This window comes from Meleagris gallopavo, chromosome 14 (assembly GCF_905368555.1).
Source record: "Meleagris gallopavo chromosome 14, MGAL_WU_HG_1.1, whole genome shotgun sequence".
Lineage (NCBI taxonomy): Eukaryota > Metazoa > Chordata > Aves > Galliformes > Phasianidae > Meleagris > Meleagris gallopavo.
Genome location: NC_139417.1, coordinates 11,603,866 through 11,618,229, shown reverse-complemented (window position 1 = coordinate 11,618,229; position 14,364 = coordinate 11,603,866). Strand labels below are relative to the sequence as shown.

The window sequence follows — 14,364 nt, the reverse complement described above, 5'->3', positions numbered from 1 at the left end:
CAGGCACGGCCAACAGCCTTAGCATGCATCACTTCCAGTCAGTCTGACAAGATATCCATCACTAAAAACCCTCCCAGAGCAGCACACATAGAGCAACCTTTCCAGCTACTCATTCAGATCAGTAATCTCACATGATGTTTCAGGCTGTGCTCTTTGCTCAGAACCTGGCAAAGCTCCAACCATTTCTGTCCCCCCAGGGGATGATGTACAGCCTCTCCTTTGAGGACGTGCAGCAGGAGAGGTGACCACTTCCAGGGGCTTCTCACTGCATCTTCACAGCTGAGTTGCTAAAGCAGGCACTTCCAAAATGACGTAGCACAGATGAACTTCAGAAGCTTTCACAGAACCTGCACAAGAGTCTTCAACAGCACCCAATACGATTTGCTGTGCTTAGGGAAACAGATTAAAGTTTCCCCTCGCTTTTGTTTCTGTATAGATCAGAATTTTTTGGTTTAGAAATCACACTTTACTTCCTGAGTTAAAGATCTCACCACGTCACAGACAACAACAGATCCATCCCTAATGCTCCAAGAGTCAAAACCAAGACACAACTTGGAGTGCCTGGGATGTAAAGAGCCAACTCCCCCTCAGCTCTGTCAGATCCTGACACAAACTATTCAAACGTGCTATCTGCATGACCATAGATGTCAAATGAAATGTAAAAAATTTTATTTGAGGAATATTTAGAAATAAGTTAGGGGGCAAAGGAAAAAAAAAAATCATTTTTCAGTTCTGGAAAGATCTTATTTTACAATTATAAAAGTCAAATAAAATCTACTCAATTCTTCACAGGCAGAATTACCCTATTTCTTTCAGGATACAAAATACAGTTAATTTAAGGGGAGAGAAGGTAAAAATGTTTATCTGGCTCCACCAAAACATTGCTTAATTCCGTAATCCAACTTGAAAATACCCATTCCCACTACATTTATTGTGTGGGTTTTGTTTATTTCTTTTTCCTCTGTAGGAAATCCATCTCTGCATTCACATATACTTTTTCTCCCAAGATGCCCAAGTACAGGCAGTATAATAAGCTCTTTAAAATGAAAACATCTATTTCATATGCACATTTGTTTTACATATTCTGAATGAGTTTTTCAAGTATTTCTCCTAAATCCATCTGGATCAATAAAAATCTGTTTTTAACAACTTATGTACAAGGTTTTATCATCAGATCAGACACTGATCTGCTTTGGAGCTAGCAGCAAAAAAGTGAGTCTGCACGAAAAACAAGAACAGCAAAAAGCCTTCTATCACTGCAATGACGGAAAAAGAAGAAAGCTTTTGATGCTGCCACATGAAAGGAGCTCATAGCTCTGACGCAGGAACAATCAAACCCAAAACATTATCCCTTAGATCTTAAACAGTGAAATTGTTACTTCTGTTTCCTTTAATACATTTGGACAAAATCTCAAAAGGGCAGCAGAGTATTTCAGACTTCAGCACTGCGTGTGGTGAAGAATTTCACAAGAAGCACACTTTATTCTTGCATGTTAAGAAATCAGAAGACTGAAATCGATAAACACTGCTGACCTTGCTGAGGCCTTCTAAGAGAGCCTTACCGATGAGATAGTCACCCATAAAAAAAGGTCTCCTGGAAAACATGAGGCTACTACTATTTCAGAGTACCCAGCTTCACAATTGTGCAAGTAAGTCTTCTGCTTTTGTGATCTTCCCTGTTTTAGCCAGTTACATATATCTTACCTCATTTCTGAATGCTTTCCTTGATGCAGGGAAAACAAGAAACTAAACACCAGAAATGCCTATGGGCCCAACAGACACTACAGTACTTCGTATTTCAGTTAAAAACTAAACATGGAGATTGTTCATTTTACATTTAAGTTACATTACAACACTACAAGTTCCAAGAAATGGCTCAAGTACATCCCTCAAAAATAATTAAATGTGCATCATACAGGCTTTTAGTTGCAAAGACTAGATAGGAGAATATTTAGCTGAGGAATAAAACAGAAGTGCTTTTCCATCTAGAAATAAGAGCTTCTCTTTCAACTTCCAGACCAAGACCCTTTTCTGGTTTTATACTTGCAATCCTGATACATGAACTGCTAAGTCTGCAATGAGGCACTTAATATTTTAAAAGAAACACCAGGATCTTAGGTAAAGTGCACTGAAGTCCTGCACGTTAAAGGAGAGCAGATATTCAGCAACGAAAATTACCCCCATCTTCCTAGCACCTATTGTGACAGAGAAATGATGTCATGTCAGAAGGCATTTCAGAAATGAATGGCTTAGCAACTTCAAAATGATTTTTAAGGATTTGCAGACAACGTCCAAATAGATGAAAAATCCCATTACCCTTAAAGGAATAAGTATTGCCTTGCTCACCTGTAAAGATGCAAATAACCTAAAATGCACATGGTTTTGACACAAAAGAATTGTGTGCAGTTACAGGGAAGCTCCCAGGTCCCTGTGCTTTGCGGTGCCCACACCCTGTCCAAGCATGCATGCAGAGCAGAGAATGCAAAAACCTACCATTCAACCCAGTGAGGGGGAAAAAAAAAAAACAAAAAACAACACACCAAATTCTACCAGAACAGCAGCCACTGTCACCATGGAGCAGCTCTTGTGATTGCTAGTAATTGGGAATGCACAGCTATGTGACATGATGCAGTTCCCGTTCGGATGAGCCAACTCCCAACCTTAGTGGCTCGCTAAACAAATGCATTTCATTTACAGGAAATCCACAGTTGAGCTAGTCTGGCAAAAGGCTAAAGGCAGGCAGAACTTTGTCAGATAAAAGCTGCACGCTTCATTTATAAGCAGTTAGTTCCGTCTTTTTCCAACGCAGATCAGTGACTTAACTCCATTCTGTACCAAAATCCAGAGGTATGGGAAACACACCAACACGCTGATCTGAATTAGCTGAGTGCTTCGGGCAGCCAAATACCTACGCATAAGCAACCTCCCACAGTCACGTCTTGATTTCTTAAGACTCTCTTTAAATGAAACCACTACAAAAGCAGTCATGGGGCCTCCAAACTGGGACTGGCTTTAAGCACAGTATATTCTCTGTGGTTTTCAGCATGCTGATCTCTGAAGCTTTGCATTACTCCGAGTATGTTCAGTCTCACTGAGGTCTTCTGGAGCTAAAAAATGATAGTGAGGCTTCTGAAAACACAGAGAACGCTCTCTCAGATTTCCATCAGATACAGTGCTGTTTTATTTATTAACAAGAACGAAAATCACATTTAACTCCTGAGGGCACCCCAAATATACACATCACAGCATCATGTTTTGCACTAAGAATAAAACTCCCCTTGTGTGACATGCATTTTGACATTTCCTCCAGCATTCTGCTTTCCTTTTACTGCGCACAACAAGACTATGTGGGAATACTTCAATTTGGGCTTTAATTCAAATGATAAAACACAACTTTTGTGTTCTACAGAAGAGAAAAGCAACCTCTACAGAGTCTCTATGTGATCTCTATTACAACCCATCAAAAAAGTGACAACGAAGTTACACAGAACTCAGCTGAAGGCCAAGATTTTCAAAAGTACTTCTATATTTCAGTTTTTAGACTAGCATTTAAATAACCTTCCAATGAAAGACACAGAATGAGGTTTAATATGTGCTTAATGACATTTAATGTAACAGAATTAATCATCTACACTTTTTGCCATCTGAATACTTCTGAAAAATGAATCTTTGGTTGATTAAACTGCTTATTAAATGTGCATAGTTATGACAATCTCTGGACTAATAAAAAAGGACTAATTTGAGTTAAAATATTTGGCTTCAGATGGACCAACTATAATCACTATGCAACACTAAGAATGAACAGTTATTTAGAAGGATTTAACAAAAAAACTGAATGGAATCCACTCTGTTGTTGCACTACTTACTTATACCTGAATTGTGGAGATCAGGTCAGATTAGGTGCAACCAGATACTCTACTTAAGCCTTAAATATGGAAACTCATTAGGTGTTGTATTCCCTTTGTGTCATTAAAAAATATCTAGAAAACCACAACCAAAGTTATTCACAGTAGTGAGATCCAAGCAATTGTGAAGTCACAACAGCTAATTTCCAAAAATAAGCTTTTCATTACTCACCGAATGCCAATTACATGCCAACAATTTTTAAACAAGTCCCAATATTGCAAACAGAAAACAGGCTTTTTTTTTTTTTAATGTTGAACAACTAATGATTCAAGCACTTTCTTACATGAGAGCACCCACACAATTTATCACCACTTTCATCTGTCATCCCACACATTTGGCTTGTGCTCATATCAACATTTTTCAAAATGAATTATTTTCTCTCTAGTTATGATACCAGTTCTGCAACCATTAGGGCTAACAAAAAAAAAAAAAAAAAATGAAACAGGTATCAGGCTGTCAAAGAAGGAAAGCTGTTTACTTTTTTTTACAAATGGCATAAACTGAAAGACTTCTGAGTTGAAAAATTCATCACCTGCCTCAAAACCTTCCAGCAGAAGTCATTATGCTATTAAGTTTGTAATATGGTGAAAATCAATACAGGAATTTGAACCAGAACGTGATTTTCAAATCATCCTCTGATAACGAGTAGTCTAGGAAGCAGAGAGCAAAGAGAAAGTTAGCCACACTCGCATCCTCGCTTGATGATAAGAGGTGGTGACATTTTATCACTGAAGTAGCAGATAGCATCCTACAAGAAGAAACACAGTAAATAAAACAAAAGGCGTTTCTTCTTGTTTTCTTGCTTCATTGCTGCTATTTCAACATTCTTCTCGTTTCCTGTTGTTTTTGTGGAGGTTTTCTGTTTGTTTGTTTTTTAAACAGGATCCCTAAACTGCTTTGTCTTGTTTTAATTGAACACTAACACGATGCATGGCAATAATCAATGTAAGAGCTTTCCTAAAAAATGATTTTTAGAGCTATCATTTTAAAAGGATAAAAGATACTCAGAATATTTTACTACGCATAATATTATCATATCCTGACATCTCAACTTGCCAGGGTGTGAAGAAAATGCTGTATCTCATTGCAAAGCCCAGAGAGATATCAGACTTAAATAACATATCTACTGCATGAGATGACTGCTCATCTTTGGTAGCAGACTGAAAAACGAAGAGAATTGAAGGAAGAGTCCCCCAGTGTCAAAATGGAGAAGAAATGATGAGTTGGAAGCATCAGCTGACATGTAGGTCTCTTACAAAAGTTCACCTTGTGAGGAACAGAAGTCAGAACTGTCACAGGGCATCAATTTACACATGACTGACAGATAAAATTCTATACCTACACTCTGTGAAAACACCATGTTAAAGTGTTACATGAAGATGAAAAATCCCTACCGTTGTCTCATGTTGCTAGGAAGAAGCAAGAGACATTTCAAATACTCATCTCAAATGCAGTATTAGCTGGGGATACAGGGCAATCCTAAGGTCACTGCCAGATTCTTTGAATATTAATAACTAATACTGAGTGACAGCTGCTTATACAATTATCACACTGATAAAAATATTTCTATAAGAATTAATGTAGATAATTTCCATCAAAGTGCAGTAATTCCAAGTGTTCAACACAGAAAATCTTTATTCATTACCAAGCACTTTGCTCTGGTTCCCAGCAATAATACTGTTTCCTTCACAGTAAGACCAATAAAGGCAGTTGAATCCAGGAATTACAGCAGGCAGCACTAATTTTTCAAATGAAAGGAAATGGATTTTAGAAATCTCTGGACAGGGAAATGAAAGAAACAGTAATGCACATATACATACACTTGTACTTGCTGAAACGTGCTCTGACTGCTCATAAAAAGTAGTAAGATGAAGCTGAAAAAAAGACTTCACACTGATTAAATGCAGAACTAAGATTCTATTTCATCATTTCTTTATTCGTGAAAGCAGTTGGAGTGGGCTAAGTTGCAGACTCAGAATGCCCTGCAATCACACAGTGACAAGCTGTGACCTTGAGACAGTAACACAACCTGAGCTTTGCTCAAGAAACGACCAGTGCTGCTAACTATGTCCTTTTGTTAAACTCCCAGCTCACTCTGAAATACCGCCACGTAATTCACAAGGGATGTTTCAATGAAAAAGAAGCACATTTCAGTTTCTAGCAAACCCCACAGAAATAAAACAAAAAACATACCAAAAAGGAATTTAAACATGCTTCACGAACACCAAATACAGACTTAAAATCACAAAATGTATTTGAAATTAGAAAACTTTTGAGCTGAAACTGTGGTAGAGGAGTTCTACAAACAGCGCAACCTGAGAACTGAAGGTTTTTGGACTGACCACAGAGCAGGAGGTAACTTTCCTCCCTCAATGAGGCTAAGCACATGCTCACGAAGACTGAACAGCCTTCTCTGCTTAGTGCAGACTGTTCCTATGCTCAGTATTTCTCAACTTATTTCTCTCTTTAAAAGGCAGGAAGACACAGATAAGAGCAGGAAGATGAAGGGAGCCTGGGCACAGCACCAAGGAACAACATCTGCTCAGAGATCTTCAAAAGCGACCTGGACATGGCTCTGGGCAGCCTGTTCTCAGCAGCCTTGCTCAAGCAGAGGATTGCTGGACCAGGTGACCTCTAGAGCTCCCTTTCAACCTAATTCTTTGAAACAGTAACAACCCAGTTCAAAACTTTTCCTTAGCATCAAAGATGGTGAATTTTCCCAAGAGTTTTGTCAACAACATTTCTTTTTTTAATATATTTTAAAATAGTATAACTTAAAAAAAACATAACTCTTTCCTGTTCCATTGAATCCCAGAAGAATGAAGATGATACAGTCCAAACTTGCCACTCAAAAAGGGTCCACTAAAATGGTTGATCAGGACTGGACCCAGGTGGCTTCCGAGCATCTCCAAGGATGGGAACTCCACAATCTGTATGGGAAGCCTGCTCCTTGTTCACACATGCAAAGCTTCCCAATGCCTTCTGACACTGCTCATCAGGAAGGACCTCTCCTGAGCCTGGAGGAGCTTGAAACAGTAAGATGCTAAGATATGACACTTATGAGAAGGGCACAAATGAAATTCTGTCATTGCTCTTCAGCAGGGAACATTCAGAACCTTAAAAGCATGCACTCCTCCTTAGGAGAAACACTGCATTTATATATATATATATATATATATATATATATTTTTTAAGTAAACCATGAATTTCCTAACTTGGTTTCTCTTATTTTTTATTGGCCATACACAGTAAAACAGGACTCAGTAACTTTTAAACAAAATTATCCTTTCTAAGTATAAACATTTATACAGCAGTTTTATCTTCAGAAAGGGCTTAGCACACAATTCCACAGGCAGCAAATTTGATCCTCCCCACTTCCCTGAGACTCTGCAGCCCCTGCTGAAAGCACCAGCCAAAGCAACTCTTGTCCATTTCTATTACATTTTATATTAACATGAAGATAGTTACAGATTCTGACAGTCACGTTGTTTTGTTGGCATAAGATCAGGAAAAGAACCAGATTTCCCAGATTATACAATTTAATTATTCTACTTACATAGTTTCTTGAATGTGAAAACTACAATCTCATCCCAATCCCACGCGGACTGGAAGTAGATCGAGGAGGGAATACATGCATATGCAATAGAAATAAACTACAGCAGGTCACTTGGATAGAATGAAATCAGAGAAAACAGATGAAAAATCTGGTCTATAGTATGGGTGTCATTTTGTCAGATTTTTTTTTTTTTTTTTAATCCTGTGAGGAAGTCAGCAAGCCTGCTGGAGAGTGGGTGTTTTGTGGAATGACTCTAAGATGTCTAGAAATGGCAATACAGAAATCTAGCAAAAAAGTTTACTTTTTTGAAAAATGTTAAAACTAAAAGAGGAGGAGAAACTGCCCAACTGAGACTGAAGTAGGCGTGACACTCCCTTCCTTCCAAAAACATAGTGAACTTTCATTCATATACTGTTAGTAGCAACTTCTCAATTTCACATATCAATTAGTAGGACTACTATCATACATACCATACAGTAGGTCTAATCACAGTGCTCTCTCTTCCCTTCAATTACCCCTTGTGAAAGGAGGGATCACTGGTGTCTCCCACCTCTCCCACAGGGCCTGCAGTCACTAACCAAAGCCCAGGCTACACACCAGCATCCTCTGCAGTCTCCTTCATCACAGAGAGAGACCTCATTAACAAAAAAATAGTCTGAAAGGAGCCCCTACGCTTGGAAAAAGATCAAGAAATGTAATCATGCAAGAATGAATTTCAACACAATCCAGCTCTTAGGCAGGCAGGAATTGGTATGGCTCTCAGGCTGACCGAACCAAGCCCAGGCAGACTGAGACAGTGGACAGGTAGTGCAACATGAGTTACTCATATCAGCAAAAGGCTCAGACTTGGCAAATTCACTTACAGCAGCAGAAAGCGTTATAGTGGGTAATTAGCACCACAGCCTTTTGCAGCCCATAGATCTTAAAATTAGGGATGGTGGTGATGGTTGTTTTGTTGTTTTCATGGGTTTTGTTTTGCTTTTTAATTTCTACAAAGTCGCTGATTATTATTTTCTAAATTGAGGGTTGTTTTAATCATGTCAGTCAACTAGCTTGTACCCAAATTCGTACTGACAGACACACTGCTTGTGGTCTGTGTGCCTGCCACGGAACCTCAGTGTTATGTGGCCAAACATGCTATACACAAGTAACAAATCCATTATCTCAGCTCTAGGAGAACACTGAGCTCTCATTTCTTTCTCCCTCCTAGCACTTCCTGGAAAAGGCTGTTTCCCTGCAAAAGAGCACTGCTTTACCACTCAGCACATCTATGAATTGCACCAACGTGATTAGATAAGCTCCCTTTTCCCAGGATGACCCTCCTGCACAGCCTATGGAGTTTTTCACCCCCCCAGCCAGGGCCACCTGCTCTGCAGGCTGTGCCTCTGACCAGAGCTGTTCTTCTCTGGTCAAGAACAACTGGGATTCCCTGCAGAGCCTTTTCAGCTGCCAAAGCACCTGGAAGAGTTTAATGCCAAGCAAGCCACCACTCTCTCCCTCCACAATGGCCTAGGAGATAAATAACTAGCAACAATAGCAGAAACAATGAGAGCAACTAAGCAGAACCATCTCCATCAATCAATCTGCATGGTCTCAGCACTACAGGATGGGAAAGAAACAATAGCATGTGAAACTGAGTTGTCATATATAGGATATGAAAGCAATATCATCACTTTTTAATTATTTAAAAAAATTCAAAGAAATAAAATTCACTGTTCTTTTGGAGAAAAATCACAGTAATTTTTAAGTGTAAAAGGTTTGCCTGACCTTCTGAATAGTTTACCTTTTCTCAAGCAGTTTTATTAAACCTGATGTTCTAGAAGTATTTTACTGAAGTACTGCATAAGCCAGAATTGAATAAACTCATCTACTCAAAGTTTTCAAAACAAGCACTAATAAACCTCCTGACCAAATCCCACTCCTGTGTTAAAGAGAATTCGTAGTTTGAGTCTTCAAGAATGACAGCTATGTGTTTACAACAATTAAAGCAGCATTTGCCAGTGGAGTCAAGCACCTGAAGAACTCGTGGTTTAGATCTTTAACAACTAAACACCTAAGTGAAAATTCACTAATTAGCAAGGTTTTTTCCTTACTGAAGCTTCTCTGCAGTTTGAAAATCAATACAAGCTGGCTTTAAAGCTCTGCTACATTTATCAAAACACAAAGAACTACAAGCACAATTCCTTATCTCTATTTCCATAGCTGTTTACAGCTTGGGGAACAGGAATAAACAAGTCCATCTTCCGTAGTTTTACATATCCTTGGAATCTGCATTAGTATCTCAGGTAATCACGGGCATTTGGTTATCTTTAGGCAGCTAATCATAGCTGTCTATCGTTAATCACTCCAAATTTCAAATAAAGTAGTCTAAAAGAGAATCTGTAACTACTACATACATGTTGAAGATATTTTATGTGAAATAAAAATACCATAAGCTGCATGATAAATAAAATAGCAATAAACAGAAAAGACCACTTTAAATATAATTCTTTCAGTCAAATAAACATTTCAAAACTTTGTCAGAGACATAAAATTCTTTATAAGAAATCATACCTGATACTCTTCTGTTGTATCTGTTAATGACAGGAGCTGCAAAATAAGCAAAACAAAATTACAAATGCTATTTAAGAATTCAAAGTAATCATCTTGAAAAATTATAGTACATTTTTACTACAGAAATCCCATACCAATCTTTCTTAAAAAGAAATAAAAAAGTTTTATTATAAAGCTTTCGTCCACCTACTCGCCCACAAGTACATATTTAGCTGAAATACCTTCCAGAAGGCAATCACTGATGGAAACAGACCAGCTTTAAGTTCTCTTCAACCCAACCCATTCATGGTTCTAAGACACAAGAGAAATACTGATTTCAAAACAAAATATCATATTCATGGTAAAAAACACCTCATCTAGGTCATAATCGTTCCAATTAAATGATTAACGAGTCTCACCTCCTGATGTGAATACTTTTAGCCCAAAGTTTTCCACTCAAATTCAGTTTGCCACAAGTAATGACTAACCCGACTTAAAATGCACCATGACATTTTATTGCAGCAGTGCAAAAATTAAGATCATGAATAAACATCTGTTGAGGCCTAAGCTTATAGAAGCATGTAAAGATACAATTTATCCCTGTTGACTAGCAAAAACAAAAGCAAATTACATCACATAAAAAACAGAATCCAATTCTCTTCAGGAGCTGTAACGTATAAATGAGTTTCCTGACTATTGATTAAATTCCTTGAACAAGATTTCTTGTTAGCCCCAACTGATTCAAGCACAAGCATCTTTTTCTTTTCCACCTTTTGACCACACACTGCTTACTCATGTCTAAGAGCATGTAACGTTGAAAAGAATGACACAGTTACAGAAAGCTCTGACATACTTTGGGTTCCACAGAAAAGTACTTTCCAGAGACCACAGCTTCTTTTAGAATACTGGTTATTTTATCTCAGAGCAGGGATTAGTGCCATCGACACAGCACCAAGTACTCCACTGTGTTGAAAATGAGCAAAAAAACATAACCTTTTAAGGACAGTAAAGACTGCTATTATTCTGCCTCCACAAAGCACTTAAGATTAAATCGATAGTTTGCTCTTCCTCACACTTGTGACAGTTTTAACACGTATAAACTTTCAGGATCACTTTTATACGTTGTCAGACGATGACTATTCCTATACTAAGGAGCTAAAACATGACATTTCCTACTTCTGAAGATTACCTTTTCTTTTATTCTGGCTTACCAGGGAAAAGCTCTTTGTCTATGACTACTTCCAGTGTTGCACAGGCAGCAATGGCCGCTCCCATGGAGCGATCATGCCTGGCACAGAGGGATGCTGAGAGCACAGCTCACCATGGTCCCACCGCAGCAACGCTGGGCTGCAAGCAGATGGCACTGAATTACATAGGGCAGCAGGGACCAACACGTCACAGTGAGCCCAGCCTGCACGGAAACAGTTCCTACACTAAACATAAAAGGGCATCTAATTTAAAGCATAACCCATTACGTTAAAGCACACTGATAGCTCACAACTGTAAGCTCTGATACCAAGGCAGCCTGCAGAGCACGCATCCTCCTACACTCTGCCACAAAATCCAACACACCAACCCTCAGTAAAGCCCCTGCCTACAACAAAAACAAAAAAATGCTACTTTAAAAAAAAAAAAAAAAAAGAAACAATTCATCCTATTTGTATCCACATTTAGAATACCCAACAGCACACCATGGCTGTGCATCAGGTCAGTTACACGTTGATTGAAGCAATCAGAACAATAAAAAGAGCTTGCGATGAGGACTGTATTATAACTCTCTCTAGGTTCGAACCTCAGGCAGCAGCATTAAAGCTCACCATCACAGAATCACCACACATCTCCTACCTTTGGCACAGGGCTCATTTCTGCTTGTGCTGTGGCAGCCAAGACTAATTGGGGAAAGGCAACAAAAACTGTGGTAAATCAAACCATTGTACCAGAAGAAACCAGAACAGTCCCACTTCCTCCCTGGCAACCGATGGCATGTGACATCAAGAGCAGAAAGGCTCCCAGCTGTGTGCCCGCATCCTACGCTTCTGCCAGGACGGACTTCAGCCACGAACACCCCCAGCTGTTGGAGGAGTCAGAAACCTCTGCTGAACACATGCATGTTTCTCAGACCGACCTGAAGCACGGACTTCATTAAGCACAGGAACGCTTCAGGGCGGTTTCACCAATGGAGAAAATTCCAAGTTTTGGCTGTGGGATTCTTTTTATTATAGATTTAATTTCTAGAACCACTAAGCTCTCTAGTTTAAATCAAATATTTAGTAAGTATTTATCAACTTTATACCGTATTACTTAACCTGACTCACATTCTCCTCTTCCTGCACTAAGGAAAATAAGTAGTGAGTGTTCATTCACACACAGGGACATCATATATGTACACACACAAGGAAGAAATAATGCTATGAAGTCACTCAGTAAGAAATTGGCTTTTGAAACTGGTGAGCTGCCTTCAAACAGTTAGTTCTGAAAAATTAGCAACATACATTTGCTAATAAAGGACTGTGCAATTTTTCTTCCTGAAAGGTGCATCTCTCTCTTTATATAGTAAATTGATATGAATCATTTGCATAAAATCAGTATCAAACATTCTGTACAAACATGACTTATATCAATAGCAAAACACCCTATTGCGACATAGCTGCAATACTGCTTCTTAGTGGCTCCAACTTCACAAACCAGATATAAGAGAATTAACCAACCCTACCACGTGTGGGATCCCACCCTTGCCGGTGCACTGAAAAGTGACTGGCAAAGAATAGCAGCAAGCTTCTTACAAGCTGCATTACCACAGTAATAGTGTGAGACATTTGTCTGCACTACTTACAAACTCTGAGAGGTTACAGAAAGCACTAAAGCTTGAGAGTACAGACAAATGACAACAGCCATCCCCAGCTTCTGCTATTCTCTTTTTTCATCTACTAAGAACACTGCATTCCTACAGAAAGGATAAATAAAACTCAAAGACTTGCCCAGGGTCACAGGAAAAAAACCTCAGGGACAAAGGAAGAACTGGCATTCCAGGCATGCAGAGTACGAGAGCTTACCACTCTGTACTAGACACCTTAAATGAAAACATTGCTCCTATTCCAAAAGGACTTTGCTTTTTACCAGGATCTGTGAATGCTTCCCTAATTACAGCTGGGGAAAAACGCACTGATTGCTTCTGATAGGGGTTATACTTTATAGAGACAAACTAAGTAAAGTTCTTGTGTGCCCAGAAAATTGATTTCCTTTATCACAGATCTTCCAGGCAACAGCCTGACCAACTTAACTACTTGTTGGAAGTTCCCTCATGAAAGATGGAGCAAAGTTTATGAAGGGTCGCATGAATTCAGTAGAGGAGCTCCCTCAGTTCTAATAGCAGTAGCAAAACATCAGTCACTTCTAGAGCACTGTCCCATCAAATAATGGGGCAAAATCATCCTGTGTGAACAAAGAGAAAAACTGAACGCAAACTGCTCTTATTGAGCAAACCACTGAAGATCATCAAACAAAATGAGAGCTGCCAGTAGGAACCATGAGAGCTTAAATACCAGAAGTAGAGCGCAGCATAAATCCGAGGTGTGACTGTCTGTATGGAATGCTGTATCAGGGTACGATAAGGAAGTGCCAGGCTGCAGCTGTCAGCCTTTTCCTACTCACCAAGATGTTAATGGACTTACATGAATATGAGCCATCACTGCCTTGAGAAAAATTAAAGATTAAAGCATCAACATTTAAGGCTATCTAGTAATTAAATCAGTGTGCTATAAAAGAATCAAGACTTTCACCATGCAATCAGACTGCAATAAATGCTAATCTAAACAAGTTTTTCAACAACTTAGTACTAGGCAGTTCTCTGTGATTAGTACGTGTATTAAGTTGGAAAACAATCACAAAATTACATTAATATTAAACATTTCAATAAAACATGGGCGTTAATTCTTTTTTGGTCATAGTGTTTAAAAATAGAACTCAGCAAGAGATAAAACATAAAACCAAAGTAGCACCACACCATGGTCTCCAGTTTAACTGATTTTTAATTTATATTTAGAAATTATTGACACAAAATGGAAGCATTTATTGAGTACTTCTAAAGGGAAAAGCTGAATGAACAAGCAAGGCAGCTATGTCAGTTAAAAAAAAAAAACATGTTTCACAAAGATATTAGAGCTGCTCTGCTCTTCTCAGTCTGCTCTTTTATTTAAGAAGGAAGAAAAATATGATGTACTCTGGGATGGGCAGACTTGAAATAGCTGATACGTTCAGGAAAGCCATAAATCTTGACGGAAGAAATCAGGAGAAACCTCTGGTTATAACAACTTAAGAACCACTGCTAAAAGATTTATGTTTGTCTTTTCATATCAAAGACATTTTAGAAA

At 38.6% G+C, this 14,364-nt stretch overlaps 1 protein-coding gene across 3 annotated transcripts in view; it reads right to left on the bottom strand.

Annotated features, from left to right (window-relative positions):
• The window catches only part of PRKAR2A (protein kinase cAMP-dependent type II regulatory subunit alpha), a 53,395-nt gene that overhangs the window by 24,325 nt on the left and 14,706 nt on the right, over nucleotides 1-14,364 (bottom strand). For 2 of the 3 annotated variants that reach the window (XM_085235483.1, XM_085235481.1), the window contains exon 2: nucleotides 10,016-10,051. The exons of the other annotated variant lie outside the window; for it this stretch is intronic. In XM_085235483.1, coding sequence (XP_085091609.1) covers nucleotides 10,016-10,051 — 36 coding nt within the window. The remainder of the gene's footprint in view (nucleotides 1-10,015; nucleotides 10,052-14,364) is intronic. 3 annotated transcript variants of the gene reach the window in all.